Source organism: Sciurus vulgaris (assembly GCF_902686455.1).
Source record: "Sciurus vulgaris genome assembly, chromosome: 18".
Lineage (NCBI taxonomy): Eukaryota > Metazoa > Chordata > Mammalia > Rodentia > Sciuridae > Sciurus > Sciurus vulgaris.
In genome coordinates, this window is record NC_136479.1 from 32,749,609 (window position 1) to 32,771,755 (window position 22,147).

Consider the following 22,147-nt stretch of genomic DNA (forward strand, 5'->3'; position numbering starts at 1 on the left):
CTAAAACATGCAAGCCTCCCCTCAGAGGCACTAATGTGCCACAGTGACATGTGGAGGGAAAGAAGCCAAAATGAAGCACTGCTTAGAGACAAACCAAACCAATCACGTCAGTAACCTGCTTTATTAACACATAAGCTGCACAACTGAATTGAACCTTGTAGCCAATTAACAACCCCAACAATTATCGTCTGCTCAGGGACCCCCTGAGAGACTCCTCACTGCTAGAGATCAGCAGGGTAAGAGCACAGGACTACTCCTCAAAGAAGGCCGCGGGGAAGCCCTCTGTATCCTCTCCGTGCCGCGGCTCCCCTTGCTCCTTGGACTCTCCTCCAATATCTTCCATGACTTGCTCCAGGTCACTGGAGGCTTCATCTTCAGTGGGGATACTTTCAGCTTCTTTAGTTGGAGGCCCTTCTTTTCCCTCCAGGGGACAAGCCCCATGAGGAGCTGGTTGGGTTGGGCCCTTTGGCATCATTCTAACTTCTTTTTCCTGAGACAAGGTGGTTGCTAAGGCCTTGGTTTGGGGAACTTGGAATTTTTTCTTAGGGCCTAAATGGGGACAAAGTTCAGAGTTCTATTAGGCAAGACTATGCTGGCTTTTTACAAATAAACTCTAAATTCCTATTTAAAAAAAAAAAAAACCTCACAGAAAAGATCTCAGTATAAAAAATATAGGCTTTTGGGTCAGAAAGACTTCGATTCAAGCTGTGGATAGCCATGTGCTCAATGTGGGTCCTTGAACAAATTTTAAACTCTTTGAGTCTCAGCTGTCCTATATTTAAAATGTCAAATATCCAGTCATAAAGCTACTGAAAGAAATAGAAGGAACAAGCAGCAAAGTACCCATCTAGCAAGTCTACAGTAATATTTAACGAACATTCTCTTCTCCCGATATTCTTCCATCCCTAGAATCAAGTCAAAACCCATCATGTTTCCACAGTGTGTGCTGAGTGTAATGTGAGGCATGCACTTTCACTCTGATTTTCATTTCTTCTTTAATGCAATGAAAAGCTGTAGAATGTTCAGAAACGATCTAGGAGCGGATATACAGACACGGACCTCATTTCTCTGCAGTGTTTTATTCCTTGAGCCTTACCTGGCTGGTCCAGGTTTGAAGTCCTTTGCCTTTCTTTCCTTCCCATTATGGGTTCAGGAGGCACCATGGGTTCACTGCCCAGAGGTCTCTTCACTATCTTCTTTTTCACGGTCGCATCTTGTCCATTTGTCATGCCTGCATCACCCCCAGCCCCCAAAATATCAAGGACATTTTTTTCTCTCTCAGTGGCTGTTTGGAAAGAACAGATGGTCTTCCCACATCTAGTCTCTGCCTTGCTCCACATCTTCTGCTCATTCTCAATCTAGTGAGTTCTCTCAGTGGCTTCCAGGTCCCCATCCATCTTAAGTTTTTTTTAATGCCCCGCCCCCTGCATCTTCTCCTCTTCATTGTTCTTCTGAGTGTCTGCCTTCTCCAGGAAGCCATCTTAAGTGGCTAAGAATTTAAAACCTCCCATCTTTAACCTAACATTTTATAAAACACAGAAATGAGGAGGCTACTTTCCCGATACTATCAGCTAGTCCTGCCTGTGTTTTCAGATCTTGTAGTAGAGATAGCTGGATCCAGCTACCTGAAGACCCCTGACACTCTCAGCTTCTGCCCTGCCTTAACTGTGAGACACATCCCCTTTCCAGCTGGCTTGCTTACGTCTTGCCTTGGGCTTTTTTGAATGTGGTTTGGTTGGCTTGGGACCAGGCAAAGTTGGGTCCTGTGAATGGGACAGAAAATAAAAATAAAAAGATAAATTCAGTCATGTAACTGTTTTAATAGACAGGGATACTACAGAACAGTGGGTAGGTGGGTTTCAGGGAATCACACTATGTTCTTTGAGTCTAATACTGTTTAAATCTGTGGTAGCACAGAGAAAAATGTATGGTCACTTCCCCATTCTGTTTGATATTAGTCAATGCAAGGTTTTAATGCATAAAAGAAGGAAATAAAGCTAGGCCACAAGCATAATAAAAGTTGTTAAATTAAAAATAATTAAAAGAGAAAGTGAAAAATCTTTATTTCATATTCCTGAACAAGACACGCTAAGTAAATGAATGAATGAATATCCTAAGGGTTCACAGAGGAGAAAAGAGTACAGAAAAGCAACCTGATAGTCTTTCAAATTGCTCCAGAAAGGACCACAGAAATATGGTAGGAACTGAGATTATAATCAAGAAAACATGTTCTAGAGATGTGAGAAATTGAGAGGATGAGGAGGATAGAGGAGAGACTCCCTCTTGTGGAGTCCTCTAGGACATAAGACCAGCCAGCTGGGGCTTCTGTAAGGCAGAAATGGAATGGATCACAGCAAATGTAAACCCATCATAACCAGATCCTTACAGGACTCTTCTAAAAGGAGATCCTGATCTAATGAATATTTAAAGCTAATCTTACTCTTTTCTCTTCTTTCTCCTCCTCTATCTCTGATTCCTCCTCTTCTTTTTCCAAGCAGGACTCTGGGCTGTTAGCCCCAGAAAGCATTAAGTCTAGAACAGGAAAAGGAAATAAAGGCTAAATAATTTATCCACCCCAAAAGTTGATGAATTTTGGAGCTGATGTGGGGAATCCATCTTCTTCTACCTTCTGTGTCCAAGTGGTATTTTCTTCATAAAATTAGTTCCCAGATTACACGATTCCACCCTCCTCAAAGCCCATCACTATCCACCTACACCCTCTCTTTTCACCCTTTTTTTCCCATTCCTCCCTCCACCCAACTGTCCATCCATCATGAACACTGGATGAAATTCACAAGAGCCTCCTATTACAGAATCCAGAACTAAACTTGAGCTGCCAATTTCAAGGAAGAGTCCCTCCCCTTCCACTTCTACCTTTTCCATCCCCACTGCTGTCAGATCCACTGTAACGGCTCCAGAAACCAAACAAGTTGACCCTCTCCTGAGGGAAGAAGAAACAAAAGTATCATCCACTACCTTCCTGAGGGAGCCTTTATCCTGTCTTCTAAATTTTAGTTCTGACAAAATTTGTATTCATTTTCCATACCATTTCACTTGAAACATCACACTGCGTCTATCTGGACTTTTATGAAGATTAACTATAATCTATTTTCCCAGTTTATTCACAATTTGACAAGTAACAGGGAAAGAGAAATTCAGTTTGTCATCAACCCCACTCTCATCCCCACGGGCAGAATCTGTGAGTAAAAAGTCAGATCAAAACAGAGATTAGGGTACATGTATCTGAGACTTGAAGTTAAACAGGGAGGTAGGCTGACCCCTACCACAAACTATCTCTTTGGGCTGAGAGAAGATCCCACTTGTCCAAGGACATGGGAAGAAATGGATGACTTAAGGAGTCACAGGAATCTGGCCTCAGAAGAAAAGAGCAGTTCTAAGGTAACAACTATGGAATGGGAAGGACAGCCAGTTTTCTACAGTGGGGAGTATGGTTTTCTTTGTGTTCAAGTCCCAAATAAAAGCAAGTGTGTGATCTGAACACTCTCCGACCCCAATGCTGGTCTGTTCTGCCTTCTGAGCCATCATGATGGCTGCCACCAGTTTCTGGCTGTAGTCCTTATTCCTGCACTTTTTCTGAAATGAAAAAAGATTAAAGTCAATCATAAATACTGCTTAAAGATCATTCAATAATAAATATTAGAGAAGTGATCTCAACATGCTGCCACCCACCAGACATTATTTTAACTATATTTGTTTCCAAGTACTGATATAATACCACTCTATTCTCAATCTTCTGAGCTCAGATACAGCACTCCTTTCTCCTAATAAACCTCTTATCAATTCCTAGAAAATTTTTTAATCAACACTTTGGTATCCTCTCCAAAGCAAACCTAATGGGAATTAAAAAAAAAAAAAAAAAAAAAAAAGGAGTTCAGGTGACCTCACTTTTAAGCTTCTCACAAGTTCCTTTAGATAAAAGTGTTTGATTTAATTCTGTTTCCTTTTCTAAGGCCCCTGAGTTGCTGGGCTTCTGCTCATCTTATGGCTATTGAACCCAAAGTACCTACAGGGAGAAAATATGACATACCTAATCCATTCTTGTAAACCCAGGAAAGGCCTTGTGTCCTCCAGACATTTGGCAATGTCTGGAAACAATTTTTTACTTGCCAGGTTTTATTGTTCTAGAAGCAGGAGGCAGGGGTAGGGGCAGGGGTAGATGCCAGGAGAACCCAGGGGTGTTGTTAAACATTCTACAGTGCACAGGACAGCCCTCCACAACAAAGGATTATCTGGTCCAAAATGTCCACAGTGCTGAGAATGGTAAATCCTAAATTAATCTGGGCCCTCATGTCTGCCACTCATGATTTGGCTCAACTGTAGAATACCTTCATCTTCAGGATGGTCCCCTACCTGCAAGCAGGGAAGGAGACTGAAAAAAATCATTACCCCATTGCAACCTAGTAAAAAGAAGAGTGCCTCATAATAGCCTCACCCTTGGTAGGACTAATCAGACAAGAGACCATCCCCAGACAGTTTTCCCTGGGAGCAGATCACATTTAATGAAGGGAAGATTTTGTATTCTAGTTCCCTGCATCACAACAGACACCCAGGGTTTGCTCACCACTCCTGCTAGCTCCAGGGACAGCTCCTGGAAATTCTTTAGCATGTTGACTGGGATCCAAGCACGAGAAACTGTTTCTCCAAAAAATGTCACGTGGTACTTAGACTGCAATAAAAAATGGTCCTGTTTGGTTCCTGTCCTTCTCTCTGCTTTTCTCCTCTTGCCAGAAAAGGGGGAGAAGTTATGGGAACTCACAAAGAAGGTGCTGTGCCTCATATGCTCCCTGAAGCCTGACTCCCCTCTTCCACCTCTTCCCACTATTCTTCCATTCTGACCTCAGGAATCCTAGCCAAAGCATCTTTATCAAATCCATAAATGCGCTACTAGTGGGAAAAGATTTAAACAAACACAAGTTTATTTCTAGTGGTTAGTATTTACCTCCATATTTCTAACTCTAATTGTCTGTTTCCACTTATGTCTGCTAGCTATATCTGTTTCTATCTCTAAACATCTTTTAGGATGGATTTGCTTGTTCATTACTTTGGCTTGAACCAGGAAACTCACAGGCAGAGAATCAAGATGAGAAGCGAAGAGAAAATATTCCCCCAGATCAGGATCAGATTCTACCATGCCTGGCCACCTAGAGAAGAGAGACAGGCATAGGGGATACAAGAGAAGGTGTCAGGTGAACAGAACACAAGCTAATGAATATACATGTACAGAAAAGGGCAATACACGGAATTAGGGTTGTGGCTCAGTTGTGAAGCGTTTGCCTAGCATGTGTGAGGCACTGGGTTCAATCCTCAGCACCACATAAAAATAAACAAAATAGTTATTAAAAATATATTTTTTAAAAAAGAAAAGGGCAATACATTTAATAAACAAAGGATCCAAAGGATCCCTCATTAGTACCCTCCAGTGGTCACTTTCAAGTGACTGAAGTGACTTCTATCAATGTACAAAGATGATCAGATTCTTCCTAGTAGAGATGTCTTACTCTTCTGCACATTCCCATAACCTCAAGAATGAAATCTCTGAGGAAGAAAGGATCCTACTCTTCCTCATTCTCTTTATTTTGTCTGCTTTAACAATTCAATATTTTAAAAATGCCTTAGATCCCCCCTCCTTATTCCACCCAGAATAATAGCATTGCCAGATCTTTCTTCCATACAGATATAATCTAACCCTGAAACCTCAAGAAAACACACTCAAAATCTCTGAACTTGTTACTTTGTCTTCTCCCTCACCTAAAGATTTCCTGACCTATGATTGGTAAAACCAATGTACAGAGAATATAATTACTTGCTAAAGATCAGTCTAACTTAAGTTAGACCTTAGAAAGACCTTGCTCTTTCTAAGGCAAGTACTGTTTCCATTACAAATGTTCTCCATTTCTTTCCCTCCCTGCTTGAATCTACCACTCCCAAGTTCAGGATGGATGCTCTCACTTTATCATAGTGCCCTACCAGGGGTAACCATATTGCTTGGCCCAGATGATGGATCCTGGGACATAGGAGGCATAGGCCACATCACTCTCACGCCCTGTCCAGATCTCCTCAGGAATATCACAGCGATTATAATCCAAGTCTGCCAAAAGAGAGAAGGAATGAAGGGACAGGAAGACACTCATAAGGTAAAAATCTAGATGCAGGCTGTGAAGTAGTGTAGGAAGGAAGAAGTGTAGGAAGCAGGTGGAACAAAGTAGCACCTAGAAGAAAAGAATAAGAAGACCCATGGAGGAAATGCAGCCTGAGCCAGAAGTAGGAGTGCCACCTCCTGACACTCTAAGAGATTCCAAACTCCTGCTCACAAACCCTTGTGTGACTCTGCTCCTAGCTATTGAGACTATTTACTCATGTGTAAAATAACTGAGCTGGACAAGATCATCATTATTTCTTCAAAGTAGTTTCAAACATTCTAGAATTCTAAGATTACTGGTCTTTCTCACCTGCTTTACCCCATAAATCCCATATCCCTTGCTATCTACCAGACCAATACCAATATTCTAATCAGGGTTGACAGGATTAGACCAATACTGAAAAAAATGGAATTCACTCAATACATTCAGAATTCCAGGCCCCTTCTTCACATAACTCTGCAGGTGTCTTTCTCCTATTATTTATGCCCATATTCATCTTCATAGGATAGGAACTTCCTTTCCCCCAGTCACTACAACAACCCCTTCAGTGCATATTGAGCACCTATGTCATTTTTACTTTAAGGGATACATGTCAGGAAAGAAAAGGAAGAACAATAAAATCTGAAAAAAATATTTCTACTTTTTTCTACCTGTATTCTGCTCACAAGACCAATTATCTGGGAGAATTGAGGGGTCAATGTTCCCACGCAGCCGCCTCCATTTCTCACAGTTTGGAGAGGAACACTGGACCCAAACTAAACATTGACCTGTGACAGAAAAAAAAAAAAAAAAAAAAAAAACAACCTTTCATAATCTACTCAAAAATAGGTTATTCCTTCTTTTAGGGGGGCAGGGGTAACCGGGGATTGAACTCAGGGGCACTCATCCACTGAGCCATATCCCTGGCCCTATTTTGTATTTCATTTAGAGACAGGGTCTCACTGAGATGCTTAGCATCTCACCCTTGCTTGAACTGGCTTTGAACTTGTGATCCTCCTGTCTCAGCCTCCCAAGCTGCTGGGATTATAGGCATGCACCACCATACCCAAGAGGTTATTCCTTCTTCAATTCAACTAAAATCAATAATAACCTTCCCACTCCCCCAGAATCACATCTCCATATAAACCTTACATATCAACTAGTCCAATCCATGGCCTACAACTGGGAAAACCCACATTCAGAGAAGATAATTACTTGCTGAAGATCAATCTACCTTAAGTTAGACCTTAGAACTCAAGCAAGTAGAAGGATGGTTTCTGTATTGATTACTCTTAGCTAAAAAAATTGCCTTAGGAATGCGGGTATAGCTCAGTGGTAGAGTGCTGGCACGGCATGTGTTGGGCCCTGTGTCCAATTCGCAGCACTCCCCTCCCCCAAAAAGTTGGTATTTTTCCAGATAGTACTTCATTCTCTGTTCTCATGACACTACTGAAAAGTTCTTTTGAAGGGCTAACCAGCCTCTCTTGTGCTCAATATACAGTTCTTATCCAAATCTCAACTGATTTATCAGTTACCAAATCACCAAAATGAAACCTTTAAGACCAACAACCTTAGGTTCATCCTCCTCCCAAAGACACTGGTCTAAGTCTAGAATTTCTCTCCCATTTGCTTTGGGCCCCAAGGGCCATGCCTCCATTTATCCATTACCTTCCAAATTCCCATCTTGGCCTCTCTGTATTCCTACATCTTGATTTCATGTCCCACAAAACCTCTTCTCTCTCCCTCCCAAGCCCTACTACAGTGTCCATTGAAATTCTACAGGGCTGGGGAGATAGCTCAGCTGGTAGAGTGCTTGCCTTGCAAGCACAAGGCCTTGAGTCTGATCCCCAGTACCGCAAAACAAAAAAAAAAAAAAAAAAAAGAAATTCTACAGACTTGAGCAATAAGTATTCACATATTCTTAACCTCTGAAGCCTGAAACCCACTAATGACACTCTACCTGACCTCCAATCCAGCCCTCTAAGTGGATTCTGTCCCTTCTCACATGCCTCATGTCTCTTAGGACAGAACATGGGGCCAGCATCATCCTTACTCCCATTGCTACTATCCTCTCCCTCCTATAAACCCATTCTTCCTTTGAGATCCTACCATCCTTTCATTTCCACTGTAAATATGCTGGCATCTAGCTCAGTCTTCTTTTCTTCTGCCTCTGGCCTTCAGTCCAGATGACCACAGGAATACCTCAAAAAAACCCATTCTCTCAGTTCCTTAAATTTTTCCTCCATGTCACCTCAGTAATCCACACCCACTTCCACATGCCCCAACCAGTCAGCTGCAGGAACCATGAACCCTTTGATCCACTTATCCAAACATCTCTGACAAAAATGCCATGTCCTCCTACCTCACCTGTTCAAAGAGCCCTACAGCAACTTTCTGTTTATCTTGCTCTCCAATCCACTATCTCCTCCCATATTTTCTGCTTGGTAACAACCTCTGTTCTTCACTCTGCACCAATCAGCTTTGGTTCTCTAACATTTCCTTAGACTCTCCTGCAGATGTCTTCAACTACCTTTCCCTCTATCCTTCCTTCCATCCATGACAAAACACCACCTTGAATGAAGCCAGTTTCTACCTTTTCTGTGCTTACACTCCTGAAATTGAGAGTTTCTAGAAAAAACCCAGGCACATAGGTATCACTATATTTTCACAATTAATACCCTCAACCATTATGTCCCTCTGGTAATTTCACTCTCATGTGGAAGTGATGATTATTCATAAGAAAATGAGTAGAAATAAATCACCCTAATTACACAAAACTGGACATTTATGGCTTAGGATGAAATATTCAAAGACAGCAGTTTTTCAAAATTTCCTTTCAAACAACTTGAGTAAAATATAATGTGCTCTGGAAAACTGATGTTCACCATGTGTGGCTCTAGACTGATGTCACAGACACACATTAGGAGCATCTCAATTGGCCATTCATTCCTGAAACACTAGCATCCTGGGTTCTGTGTTACCTCATTCTCCCATCCCCTCCCCTCATCTTTCAGACAGCTTCCCCCTCAGTTTCCTTTGCTGGAGTCTCCTTGTTTTCCATCCCATCTTTAAATGTCATGGTTCCAAAGCCCAGTCATGGGCCTTCTTTCCCCACACTACACTTTTCCCTATGACAAGCTCACCCATTCCCATATCTTTGAAATCCATTTTCATATCTGAGTTACAGATTCCACTTTGCTCTTTGGCTTTTTTTTCCCTGTGGTGCTGGGAATTGAACTTGGTCTTGAAAAAACACAGTCTGCCACTAGACTACATTCCTAGCCCTGATATCTCTACTTGGGTGTCTCACAAAGACCTCAAGTTCAATATACCTGAACTTGAATCTTATCCCACAAATGTGTTCTTCCTCCACTCTTATCACTTTCTTTTACATAACTGCTTAAGCCAGAAACCAACCATCTTTGACAGAACTTCTCCTCTCTTCCTGCCCCCAATACAATTCATTACCAAGTTCTCACAATTTTATGTCTGAAACTTATCATAAAACCATCTACTTCTTTCTCTCCATTTTTATGATCCTAATCCCAGCCACCAAAATACCTAATGCTAGCACTAATTTAATAATGGTTGACTCCTGTCTTCTCCCCATATTACATCCTCTAATTTATCACCAAAGGATCATTTTAAAACATTAATTTGGCCACCTGTAATCCCTGCTACTCAGGAGGTTGAGCAAAGAGGATCACAAGTTCAAGACCAGCTTGAGCAACTTAATAAGACCTTGTCTCAAAGTAAGATTTTCAAAAAGCTCAAGGCCTAGCATGTGCAAGGGCCTGCATTCAATCCCCAGTGCAAAACACACAAAAATAATAATTTAAGAATGACACTCACCTGGCTAAAATCCACTAATGGTTCCCCACTGCGTTTAGGATAAAAACCTCTCTCTAGCACAGTCAAGGTCATTGATCTAGCCACTGTCTACCTTCCTTCCCTTTTTTCATAGGCATTTTCCTACCTTCCCTCCTCTTGCTCTCTGAACTCCAATCACACTGACCTTTTTTTTTTGGTGGGGGGGGGGGGTGTATTGGTAATATGACAAACTTACCTTACCTAAAACTTTCTCCTACTCTTCACTTGAATAACTTCTTTTTCTTCAATTTATATCTGAAATATGATTTCCTTAGAAATGCATTCCCTGACTAGCCCAATCTTACTTAGGTCTCCACCATTTCCTCTTGTGACACTCTTCTCTTTCTTCACAATATTTAATGCAAATTGTATTTATGGGATACAGCCCTTTCTACTTTCTTCTCCAGAAGACTCCTCTCCTTGACAATTGCAAGAAACAGAAGGAATGGTTCACTTACAGCAAGAGGCTGACATATTCACTACAATTATAATTCAACTCACAAGCGCCATCTAGGGAATGAACTCATCTCTGTCCATCTAAAATTCTGTCCTTGTCCAAACAAGAGGTACAGGAGATGTCGCCACACAAACCTAATAACAATGGCTTATTTAGAAGAACCAGAGATCAGGTCAACGGAGTCCAGAGTACAACAAAAAGAGTTCTTTTTTCTGGGCGGAGGGGAGTACCAGAGATTGAACTCAGGGGGACTGAGTCACTGAGCCATATCCCCAGCCCTATTTCATATTTTATTTAGAGACCAGGTCTCACTGAGTTGCTTAGTGCCTTGCTTTTGCTGAGGCTGGCTTTGAATTCACAATCCTCCCGTCTCAGTCACCTGAGTTTCTGAGATTATAGGCATGCACCACCATGCCCAGCCAAGAAGAGTTCTTAACAGGTACATCTAAGTTGTTTCTTTTTAAATATTATTTTTCGATGTTGACAGACCTTTATTTTATTCATTTATTTATATACAGTGCTGAGAATTGAACCCAGTGCCTCACCCATGCTAGGCAAGCGCTTTATCACTGAGCTACAACCCTAGCCCAGTACATCTAAGTTTACCTGTTCAAATAAAACCAAAAAAAAAAAAAAAACTTTTAGTTCTCTTTTTAAAAAACAAACCTATCTAGAACACTCCCTTGGGGTGATCTGAGTTTCAGATCACCTGACCATCCAATTAGATTATACTTCCAGCTCCTTACTGCTACCAAGTCATTGTAATAAGAGAAATGGTTTATTAGAGAAATGGACTATATTGTTGGTACCCACATAGTCTTCCTAGAGTTTTCTTCCAAGTCTATGAAAATTCTATTATGCTGTTACAATCAAAACTGTATACATATTCACATACGTATGAGGTACTACCTGTACTTTTTACTACACCATTCCTTATACTTTGGATTTTGTTTTTTAATTATTTTGGGGCTTTTTTGTGCAAACCTGTTTTTTCCCAAATTATTACCTATTTATGTCTAAATTTTTGAACTAATATATTGTATGATGTTTTATTTCTTGCCACAGATGTTCAAATGTTGCCTTGATAATTTCATATACTTTTTTATCATCTAACCCACTAAAACTGTAATTCTATGAATGAGAGCTATCAAATTTATTCATCACTGTATTTCTAGCACTTACAGGGCACAAAATTAAGGCACTAATAACTGTTTTTAAGAGAATAAATAAGATGGGGATACAGCCCAGTGGTAGAGTGCATACCTAGCATATTCAAGGACCTGGTTTCAATCTCCACCACAAAAAAAATTTTTTTCATAAAAATAAATTCATATTCATCATGACCCTGCCTTCAATCCATCTCAAAGATTAAGGTGTCCTTCCTGATGAAGAACAAATTCCCTGAATCTCTTTTCATTCCTATTTCTTCAATTACTCTCCCTCTTGAAATACATTTCCCTCAACATATAAATCTGCCCAAGTCTCTTTTTTAAAAGATATGCTAAGGACAGTAGCACATGCCTATAATCCCTCTTACTTTTCATGTCTATACAAATTAAAAAAGTATTTACTCTGCAACCAACTATAACTATCCATAAACCCTTACCAATTCATATGATAACTGTTATCAAACCCTAATGGCTTCCTAACTATGATATCCTTGAGCGTTTTCAAATCTTTACCATCTTTGGCTTCTCCATGGTAGCATTTGACATGACTGAGTATCCCTTCTTTCTTGAAATTCTCTCCTCCTTTGACATCTGTGACATCACTCTCCTAATTTTTCTTGGTTTTCTGCCTGGATACTATCTAGGTGCCTCGTACATAGGGATTATATGAATAAATGACTGACTGAATGGAACCTTTCTTTTCCTCAGCAGCATATTCTCTAACAAGTAGTTGTGAAAGATATAGTCTGTGAGTTTCCTCCAACATCCTAATTCTTGTCTCTCTCCTCCGTTTTGAATTTTCAGCCCAAGTAGGCTTGCCAAATCAAGTGATAAGCTTTGGATAAACTCACCAAAACCACTTTCTTCTCCTTTTTGCTGACCTTTGATCTGAGAATCACCCCGAATCATTTTCTCTGATTGGTCTTTCCCTCTGCACTCATGTCTACCTTGAACTTTCTCCATTTTTCCATCTTCTGGAAAGATAAAACAAAACATTATGAGGTGGGGAGATGAAGAAAAGAATCTTTGTAGATAGTAAAGGCCAGTGAAAGAAAAATCAAAGCCTAATAATTTCAAGACTTGGACTGAACATTCTCAGTCTGTTCACTGTCCCATTCTCTCAGTTCTGGAAGTATCTGAGTCAGGCATCAAAGTGTATTTGACTATACTTACGTGTTTCCTTCTTTCTTTTGCTTAAGGAAAGTCTATTAAATTTCTTCTCAGAGGGTGCAGGAACTGGCTGGCCTGATTTAGATATCCTTAGCTCTGGGGTAAGTTCATCTTCTATAGAGGCTGAAATCTCTGGACTATGAGGTACCATTTTCCTCTCTCTGAAAATGTTATTTTCAAATGAAAAAGTTAAAAGGAGCAACTTTATCATACTAATCTTTTGAAAGACCTCAAGGATGAAAGAAGGATAAAAGATTTCTAGGTTTGGGGGTAGGGGGATAGCTTGGTGGTATAGCACGTGTTTAGCATGAACAAGAAAAAAAAAATACTATGTCCACTAAAGCCTCATAAGGTCATTTTACTCATCTACTTGCCTATTTTTTGTCAGCTGAAAGGTTTCTCTCCTAAGCTGAGAGAAATAAGTAGAAGTAAAATTATATAATTTAAAATTGTATTTTAAAATATTTTTAAAGTGCATTTTAAAAATTTAAGTGAGATGGGCATGGTGGTATATGCCTGTAATCAGTAGAAACACAACAAATGACCATTTTATCCATATATATATATATATATATATATATATATATATATATCATCATTTCCCAATGTTAATTCCCCCTGTGTTCAACTTACCTCCCTGGGATAAACTTACCCATCAGCATTATCATGATCAGTAGCAGAAGCAATGCCTGGTTCTCTGTCTGACTCAGTATGTACTATGGTCTGGACACAGGAAGTTGCTGCAAAATTAAGACCAGATCCCATCCCTCCCAAAACAGAATACTATAAGCAGAGAAGCAATAAAAAAATCACTCCAATATTTCCTAGCCATAACATTTCATTAAAATGTCCCTTTCCTGTTGCCTGGAAGAGCTTACCTTTAGCCTCTTGTCGTATGATAAAAGTTAAATCTTTAAATTTTCAGAAAAAAATTAGAAGCTGGGCACAGTTGTGCACACCTGTAAACCCAGCTGCTCCAGAGGCTGAGGAAGGAGGATCCCTAGTTCAAAGCCAGCCTCAGCAAAACTGAGGTACTAAGCAATTCAGTGAGACCCTGTCTCTAAATAAAATACAAAATAGAGTTGGGGATGGGGCTCAGTGGTCAAGTGCCCAAGTTCAATCCCTGGTACCCAAAAAAAGAAAAAAAAATGGAAATCTCTATCTTCCTGCAAGCTGTCCAGACTGATCTACTGATCTAGTTCATTCCAGGACAGTCAGATAATTTTATTTTGTATATGTAACGTGTGTGTGTGTGTGTGTGTGTGTGTGTGTGTGTGTGTGTGTACGTACTACATTTTATATCACTTTTCCCCAAACTCCCTCTAGGAACAGAAGTATATCTGAGAATGACTGAAGTGTCAGACCAGTCTCCTTAGCCTCAAATCTTACAGAGAAGGTCCTGGGGCCTACACTACAGAGTTCTTTCTTCTAAAAATCAAAACCCTAAGATGTTAAAACATTAAAAACAGAAACGCACAAGGATAGGTGGAGACTAAATTCTTTAAATCTGGGAAAACAATTTTTCTTTTCTAAGTAGATTGTAACCATATAGATATAAAATAGGAGTTTAAAATATTATAAAAAGGGCATTTTAAAAATTTAGGTCAGGGCTGGGGAGATAGCTCAGTCGGCAGAGTGCTTGCCTTGCATGCACAAGGCCCTGGGTTCGATCCCCAGCAACGCAAAAAAAAAAAAAAAAAAAAAATGTAGGTCAGATGGACATGATGGTGCACACATGTAATCCCAGCTACTTGGGAGACTGGAACAGGAAGATCATAAATTTAAGGCCAGCCTCAGCAACTCAGCAAGACCTTGTCTCAAAATAAAATGGGCTACAGATGTAACTCAGTGGTAGAGGACCCTGTGTTCAATTTCCAGTACTGCCGGTCCCCCAATTTAATTTAATTTTTTTAGCTAAGACTATATTCTGAAATCAATATAATCCACTTTTCTAAAAGTCCATACCTTTTCTAAAAGTCTGTACCTTTTATCTTAGGCAGTTTAACCATGGTCCTATTGATAAGGAATGAAGTATTTCAAAGTCTTGTCTAATGTCTCCTTACTTAAGAGGATGAAAGAGAAGAAAAGCTGTCAAACTTACACTACTCCTCAGGTAAGTCACTTTGCCTAAATGAAACCCTTTTTCTCTTACCACAAGTCGTACCCAAGCATTCCTGAAGGGACTTCTGAAGCACAATCTGGACAATCTCTTCAAATTCTGCACTGGTAAGACTTGATTTTCCCTGCAGAGATGAGGGTAAGGAGGGAAAATTACTTATCTTTTCATAGTTCTCTCCTCTGGCCAGTCAGGGAAACCTCCTTTAGATCAGGCAGTTAAGTTCACGGGACTAAAGGCATGAAGTCAACATACCTAAGGAGTCTATACACTTTATCCCAGATGTCCTGGGAATCAAGGAGTCAAAGGAAAGTGTTTATAATATCTCTGTCTACTTCTACTCCCACCTCTAACCTACCTCACTTTATTGTTTCATCAAATGCTTTCCTCAAAATGTCTTTTTGCCTCTTAGGGAAGAAACAGAAGTTTAAAAAAAAATAAAATAAAACCCACGAATATAACAGGATGAAGTTCCCCATATGAAAAAATATTTGATTGTCCCTCCTCAGGGGTTGGGGGGTGGTGCAGGGTAGGAGGAACCCTCCTACCAGAGTTCATTAATGTGACTCATACCTTTTCTTTCTTCTCTGCTGGCTTGCTGTCTTGAGACTTTCCTTTTTTCTCCTGACCAACCCCTGGACCATTCTCTGTGGTTGCCTTCTCCTCCTCCTCTAACCTGGCTTTTGGTAGGCTTGGCTTGGCTTCTGCCATTGGAGAACTGATCCCCAGGGTCTCATCTCTGTGTGAGTTAGGGCCATGCAGTATCATGCTATGCAATTTTTGAGTAGGTGGGGCAAAGGTTTTCTTTGATCCCTTTCCACATTCTGAAATCGATCAAATAGAATTTATGAAACAGTCTAACAGACATTGCCAAACACTGTCCCTTGACTAGCCACATGAGAATTATATGGGGAGAATTTTTAATAAATTCAGATCCTAGGTCTGTCCCTGCCTACTCCATATCACCCCCTGAGATTGTGATGAAATAGACTGAAGTGAGGCCCAGAAATCTGTAATTTTAAAAGATTAGTTCATTGCAGTATACCCCCAAATCAGTTTGGGAACCAATTCAAAGGTGATAAATATAGGCATATGGGAAGCTGACATATTCAAGTGTAAAATTTTAAAAATTTGCTCATTTTAACTTTGAATAAAATTCTATGAGAATTTAGCTAAAAAAAAAAAAAAAACACTAACCAAAATCTACAAACTATTCAAGGCCCAATCTTATGCTACTTCCTCCATGATATTACACTGATCCTCCCAGGTAAGTAATCTCTCTTTCTTCTGAGCCTTTATAATACTTTGTACGTCTCAGGTGGCATTCATCACATTCAACTTTATGTTATGAATGTTTAAATGTCTTCTGTCTCCCTATGAGTTCATAAATCATATTTATCTTGCTCAAAGCATCTTGCAGAGTAGCAATTTGAACAAAGTGAAAAGAAAATATATGTAACTGAACTGCCCTTTGGTGGGCATGAGATAAATGTACAAAGTGAACCTCCCTCATTCTTGGCTCACCTTCTTTCTTCTGTAATGTTGTCATCACTCTGCTGAGAAACTACACTTTCTTTGCCTCTGTTAGGAAAAAGAAATGAACTATGACTCTGATTACATTTTCCTTTCCCTTTTTCTTGGGTTCAGGATCTGTTTGCCTGGGAATCCTGACTACACTTCTGCTTTTTTGACTATACTTCTCCCCCACTCAGCAGTGCCAGTTATATACTAAGGAATAATGAGAAATACTGTTTTAAAGATGAGTAACAATCCTTAGTGTTTTTAGTGCTTAGAACCATGTTTGATGTAAGAGGCACTCATATTAGGAGGCCATAAGAGTGGCAGTGATAGAAGCATTAGTAGAAGTAGTGGTTGTAGAGCATGGACAGTCTTGAGAGTTAGAGAGTAAACTCTTTTCTCATTTCCTGAAGTTCCCCTAAATACTTAGAACACAAATAATTTGGCAATCTCTGACTTAATTTAAAGGTTCTTATGCCATAGAGACTCCCCTTTTGACATCATTATAATATTTGCTTTCCATTTGCTTAGATCTTCAGGCTAGTGTTTCCCCAAATGCTAGAATCTATCAGTGTCAGAAATATTCCGTAACCAGCAGAGGTCTTCAGAGAACTTAGCACCTTCTATCTGATCCCTCTACTTAAAACCTAGCAATGACAACTTAGTACCTTCTTTGATAATCATAGTTATCCTTCAGCAATCTATTCAGAGACGTTCTACTCTGCATCAATAGTATCAATTATTAGTGATATTGCAACTAATGGTAATGGTGAACATATATTCAACACTATTTTCTTTACCCTTTATATATTATCTATTTAATTCTCACAACAAATATGAGATAGATACCATTTCAAATATGGGGCGATTGGAGCTTACAAAGATTTAGATATTGAGTAATTAATAAATAATAAAATCAGGATTGGAACATGTGGGATTCAATGTGCTGTTAACTGTGCTATGCTACAACCCAACAGTCTAATTCAATGTTTCACCATCATTTTAATACAACAAACAGAAAGCATACATAAGAATACATGTTAAAACACACAGCCTTAGAGCATATGCCCCAGGTTTGGTTTTCTTTCAGTTCTGGGGATTGAACCCATGGCTTCCAGCATGCTAGGCAAGCATTCTACCATTGAGTGACATCCCCAGCCTCCCTGATTTTGGTAATCATAACAAACACTATAGCTCTAGGAGGGCTTTAGAGGCATAAAGTTTCCCTCTTTTTACAGATGAAAAATACACAATGTGAGGCAAATGTTTTGCCCAAAAGTCTTAGTCTTAATACATATTAGAACCCAGAACACAGATATTTGCCTCTCAATCCTAAAAACACATCTATTGTACTTAGTGATCTTGTTTCTGGCTGTTGATTTTGAACTTTGAAGATCCTGGAACTGAAACTCAATTATTCTAACTCTACTATCTCCCACCACAGAGACATAAAGACAACATAAAATAGACTCTTTGGTTCCTATACACTCCTGGTTAAAGAATCTGAAGATTTTAAGATACTCAGGGATCAGGAAAAGGAGGGGAGGGGAAATATTGGGGAATAATATTGGCCAAAGTAAACTGTTACTTTGTGTACATGTACAAATATGTAAAAAACAATCCCATCATTGTGTACAACTATAATGCACCAATGAAAAATAAATAAGGGGCTGGAGTTGTGGCTCAGTAGTACAGTGCATGCCTGGCATGTGTGAGGCCCTGAGTTCCATACTCAGCACTGCATATAAATAAATAAAATAAAAGATCCATTGACAACTAAAAAATATACATATAAATAAATAATAATACATTTTCTCATTTTAAATTCTTTAAATGTAATAAAAAGAATACTTTGATCAATGTAAAAATACAAACTTTTCTAATATTAGGTCCAAATCCATATCTAAACCTCTACAGACCTAGATCAAAGTGTTTCTGAAATTCCAACCAACTGGACAGAATTGTGTATTATTATTAAATTAACAAGACAGCAAATCTATAAGTTGTGATGCTTAACAGTTCCCCTTAATCTAAGGAAGGAGTGTGATGAAGACCATTACTTTTAAACAAAAGTTCTAACTTGACCCATAGAGAAGAGAAAGCCAAGAAGTAATTTTTTGACAACTCAAGCTCATTTACTTTTTCTATAATAACATATATTGAAATGTGGTTCAGAGAGAGAAAAAAGAAAACATAGTTAATAAATACACAAAACATCACCAACTTTCTTCTGAAGAGACTAGAGGCTCTAGATTCAAGATTAGCATTTCTTTTTTCTTACCTTAGATGAAAAGGAGACAGGAAAGGAGAGATGGAGATAACAATAAAGACAATAAAGGTCCCAAAACCTTTACCAAAGGAAGTAAAAGAACCAGGTAATTCCATAAACTGGATCCCACTACTCAACATAAGAAAGGAACATAGGGGCTGGGGATTTACTTCAGTGGTAGAGCACTTGCCTAGGATGAGCAAGAGTTTAGTCCTCAGCACATGAGGGACAAAAAAGTGGAGAAGGGAAAAAGAACTAAAAGAACTTAGAACAAAATAATAAAAGAAAGTTGGGCTTGGTGGTGTGTGCCTGTAATCCCAGTGGCTTGGGAGGCTAAAGCAGGAGGATCAGGAGTTCAAAGCCAGCATCTCTAAATAAAATATTTTTAAAAGAGGTGGGGGGAGGGGACTAGGAATGTGGCTTAGTGGTTAAGTGCCTCTGGGTTCAATCGCAAAAAGAAAAAACACTAAAAATCATAATTAATACTGAGATGAAATTATCTAGCCCAGATATCCTCAGATGTGGTCCAAACCCCGATAGGAGTTCCTCCCTTTTCGAACTAATTATGTTAAGCTGCATTTTCTCATTTTTTTTTTCTCTTTTTTTTTTTTTTTTTGGTACTGGGGATTGAACTTTACCACCGGCCACATCCCCAGCCCTTTTTATCTTTTATTTTGAGACAGGATCTCACTAAGATGCTAAGGCTGGCTGTGAACTTGAGAGGCTCAGCCTCCCGAGCCACGCCTGGCTTATACCAATACAAGATACTACAACAGATTGAAACGGATGAGAATCCAACTGTTTTCCATTAAGCTGACATGAAATTTGCGAAAATGTAAAAACAATGCCACTGTTCACAGTAAAATGTCTTCTCTTTAGGAAAATGCGTTTTTCACAAAAACATTATGTAATGAGTGTATCAGTCATTTCTGAATAAATATTTTACATTTTTCACAATTTTAATTTCTAATATCTTAATATCAATAGATACGAACCACATAAAAACTTCTTTGAAGTCCTCCATAAATTTTAAGAGTATAAACGAATTCTCACATGAAAAAGTTAAAGACCTTACCTAGTAGAATGATTTAGCCTCGGCAATATTTTTCAAAAAACCATTAATTCCGCATTTAAGATTTCCCCTTCCTAACTATGCAAATCATTCCTTCTTTATATTCTTCCTCCAGTCATTAGACTAAGAAAAAGTAAATCTTTTTAGAACTGTACTTTACCAGGGACTCCGCGAGCCTCACAACTGACTTAAAAGCCATATTTTAAAACCTCGTAGTCTGATCTCCCTTTGACATCAATGTCTACTAGCACGTGGCTTCTAGCTCATTGTGTTGGAGGGCTCCCGCGCATGCGTGCTCCACAACCCTGAGTTAAAGTTTTGGGTTTTTTTGTAGTGGTTGTTGTTGTTTTTGGGGGGCGGCGCTGGGGATCGAACCCAGGGCCCTGCGCGTCCAAGGCAAAGCCACATCCCCAGCGCTGACTTAAGGCCTTTTGACAAGATGAAAAAGGGTTCCCAGGTACCCTTACTGCCCACGGCAAGACCACCTCGCAGCAGTAACTTCCCCAACTGAAATTTCCGCAGTGTATCAGCAAAGTCGTAAAAGAAAGCTGCTTAGTTCAGAGCGCAAAGCCCCGCGACGGCCGCCGCCCCCAGACCGGCCCTCGGGCTTGTTTCGCTCGAAGAGAAGAGGCGTGAAGAAGCGCGTCCGCCTGGCCTCCCAGGTGCCGCGCCACCTCCCTCACGAGGCTCCGCGGTCCAACCAGGAAGCCCACACCTCCATTTTCCCTCTCCTTCCCCGGTGCTTAGGGACAGCGACTGCCCTGAGGGTGGAACGGCCACCGTCTGACCCGACCTCTCCCCACCAAGATGCCCGCGGGGGCGTGTGTCCCCCGGGCGCCCCTCCCGCCGGAGCCCCAGCCCCGCTCTCCTGGCGCCGCCGGTGCCCGCCGCAGCGCTGGGTCATTTCTGCTTCTGGGGGTTGAGTTGGAGTTTAAGTGATCCTGAGGAGAAGGGACAGGAGGTGGTCACCGCCCTGGGGGGAAACCTCCTCCGCAGGCAACAGGTACCAGACTTGCAGCACCTAGCACCTTCATCTGCAACTGGAGAAGAGCAGGCTACCTTGGGGACGAGGAGGACCTGAAGGCGACGGGCACAGCGTGCTCCTGCCGTGACTCTGTCAGCCGCTTCAACCTCGACCTACTTTTTTCCCGCCAAGAGGAGAAGGCACGAGGACGTGCACAAGCCCCGCCCCCGAGGCGTGCGCCCAGGACCACGGCGCGTGCGCAGTTGGAAGCTGCAGCTGCCGCGGCGCGGCTGAGGTACTTCCACCATCTTCCCAAACTAGGCCCTGGTAAAACTACAAACCCCATAATCCTCGCCGGCTTCACTTTTTTAAATAGGCGGCAGCAACAGTGCCTGAACGTTCCTGAAGCACATCTTTCTTTTACTAACGCCTCTCTTTGCCACACTCTGCTTTTGCCGTCCGCCTTTCATGCCCTGATTCTTATTCTCCCTTCTAGCATCCTTTAATTTTGAGATTATCCTGGGCCTCCATTCCCACCTGTACCACCCTCTTCTCAAACTGTTGTCAAGGAGACTGGAACACCCATCACCCGGGGGAAACCGCGCCGAATCGCGACTTCCCAAAGGCTGGGGCAGGGGACCCACAGGCGGGCCGAATCCCCTTGCCCGCCCACGCTCGCTTTCATGCGAGGCGGCGCGAAGTCGCACTGTGCCTCCGCAGGGCCCGCGTGCGAGCGGTCGGCGGGCGCGGGGGCTCGTGCGCAGGCGCCGGGTGGTGGGCGGAGGCGTTGGGATCTGGACGTGGGTGCGGAGGCGGAGAGTAAGGCGTGGTGTCCCCTGGTGATCGCGATTGAGGAAAGGCGAATGAGCGGAAGAAGGACTCAGCTTTTTCGGGGAAAGTTGGGACAACCTTGGCTGCTTTCGTTTGTTTGTTTGTTTGTTTGGGAGAATATTTCCGAGGGGGGGGCAGTTAAAAATGACATATCGCATTTTGCTGAGAATAGCTCGTAGGAATACGGTCAGTACTTTCCACCCCTCCCCTACCTCTACTTCACGGTTCCCCCTCTGCTCCCTCGGAAGCCCTACTAAGTAGGTGGACCAGAGGGAGAGGTGTGCGATCCCCTCATGAATAATTCGTGAACACGCCCCTTTCGCCGGAAGGTCCACGCCCCTCTGATTCGTGCTGACGCACTCGCGTGTACCAAACCTGAGGAAGCTACGTAACAGTCTCCGCCCCTAGGGCCGAAGGCGGGGCATCATCTCCAGCACGTGCTGCAGCTACCCGCGCAAGCCCAAAAGGGTGTGCGCAGGCGCTACCCACTAGGGGGAGGAAGGAGGCGGGGTAGGGAGGTTGTTGGGTTTAGAGCCGGGCGGAGACCGCTGAGACTCATTCCTCAGGAACA

At 41.3% G+C, this 22,147-nt stretch overlaps 1 protein-coding gene across 13 annotated transcripts; it reads right to left on the reverse strand.

The window, feature by feature from the left end:
• Window positions 1–102: 102 nt before the first annotated feature.
• Window positions 103–21,493, reverse strand: ZCWPW1 (zinc finger CW-type and PWWP domain containing 1). Of its 13 annotated transcripts, none has more exons than XM_079120180.1 (17): window positions 21,283–21,493; window positions 16,447–16,503; window positions 15,496–15,746; window positions 14,971–15,049; window positions 13,459–13,546; window positions 12,810–12,967; window positions 12,488–12,610; window positions 6,812–6,928; window positions 5,989–6,109; window positions 5,087–5,162; window positions 4,583–4,687; window positions 3,511–3,594; window positions 2,875–2,941; window positions 2,441–2,532; window positions 1,703–1,763; window positions 1,097–1,231; window positions 103–549 (listed from the first exon to the last, which is right to left on the reverse strand). In XM_079120180.1, exons 2-17 carry the CDS (start codon window positions 16,469–16,471, stop codon window positions 251–253), a joined length of 1,881 nt encoding a protein of 626 aa, XP_078976306.1. In that variant the 5' UTR covers window positions 16,472–16,503; window positions 21,283–21,493; the 3' UTR covers window positions 103–250. The 13 variants fall into 13 exon arrangements, with proteins under 13 accessions (XP_078976306.1, XP_078976304.1, XP_078976305.1 ...); XM_079120178.1 differs by having other exon boundaries at window positions 13,459–13,573; XM_079120179.1 differs by having other exon boundaries at window positions 14,959–15,049.
• Window positions 21,494–22,147: the final 654 nt, after the last annotated feature.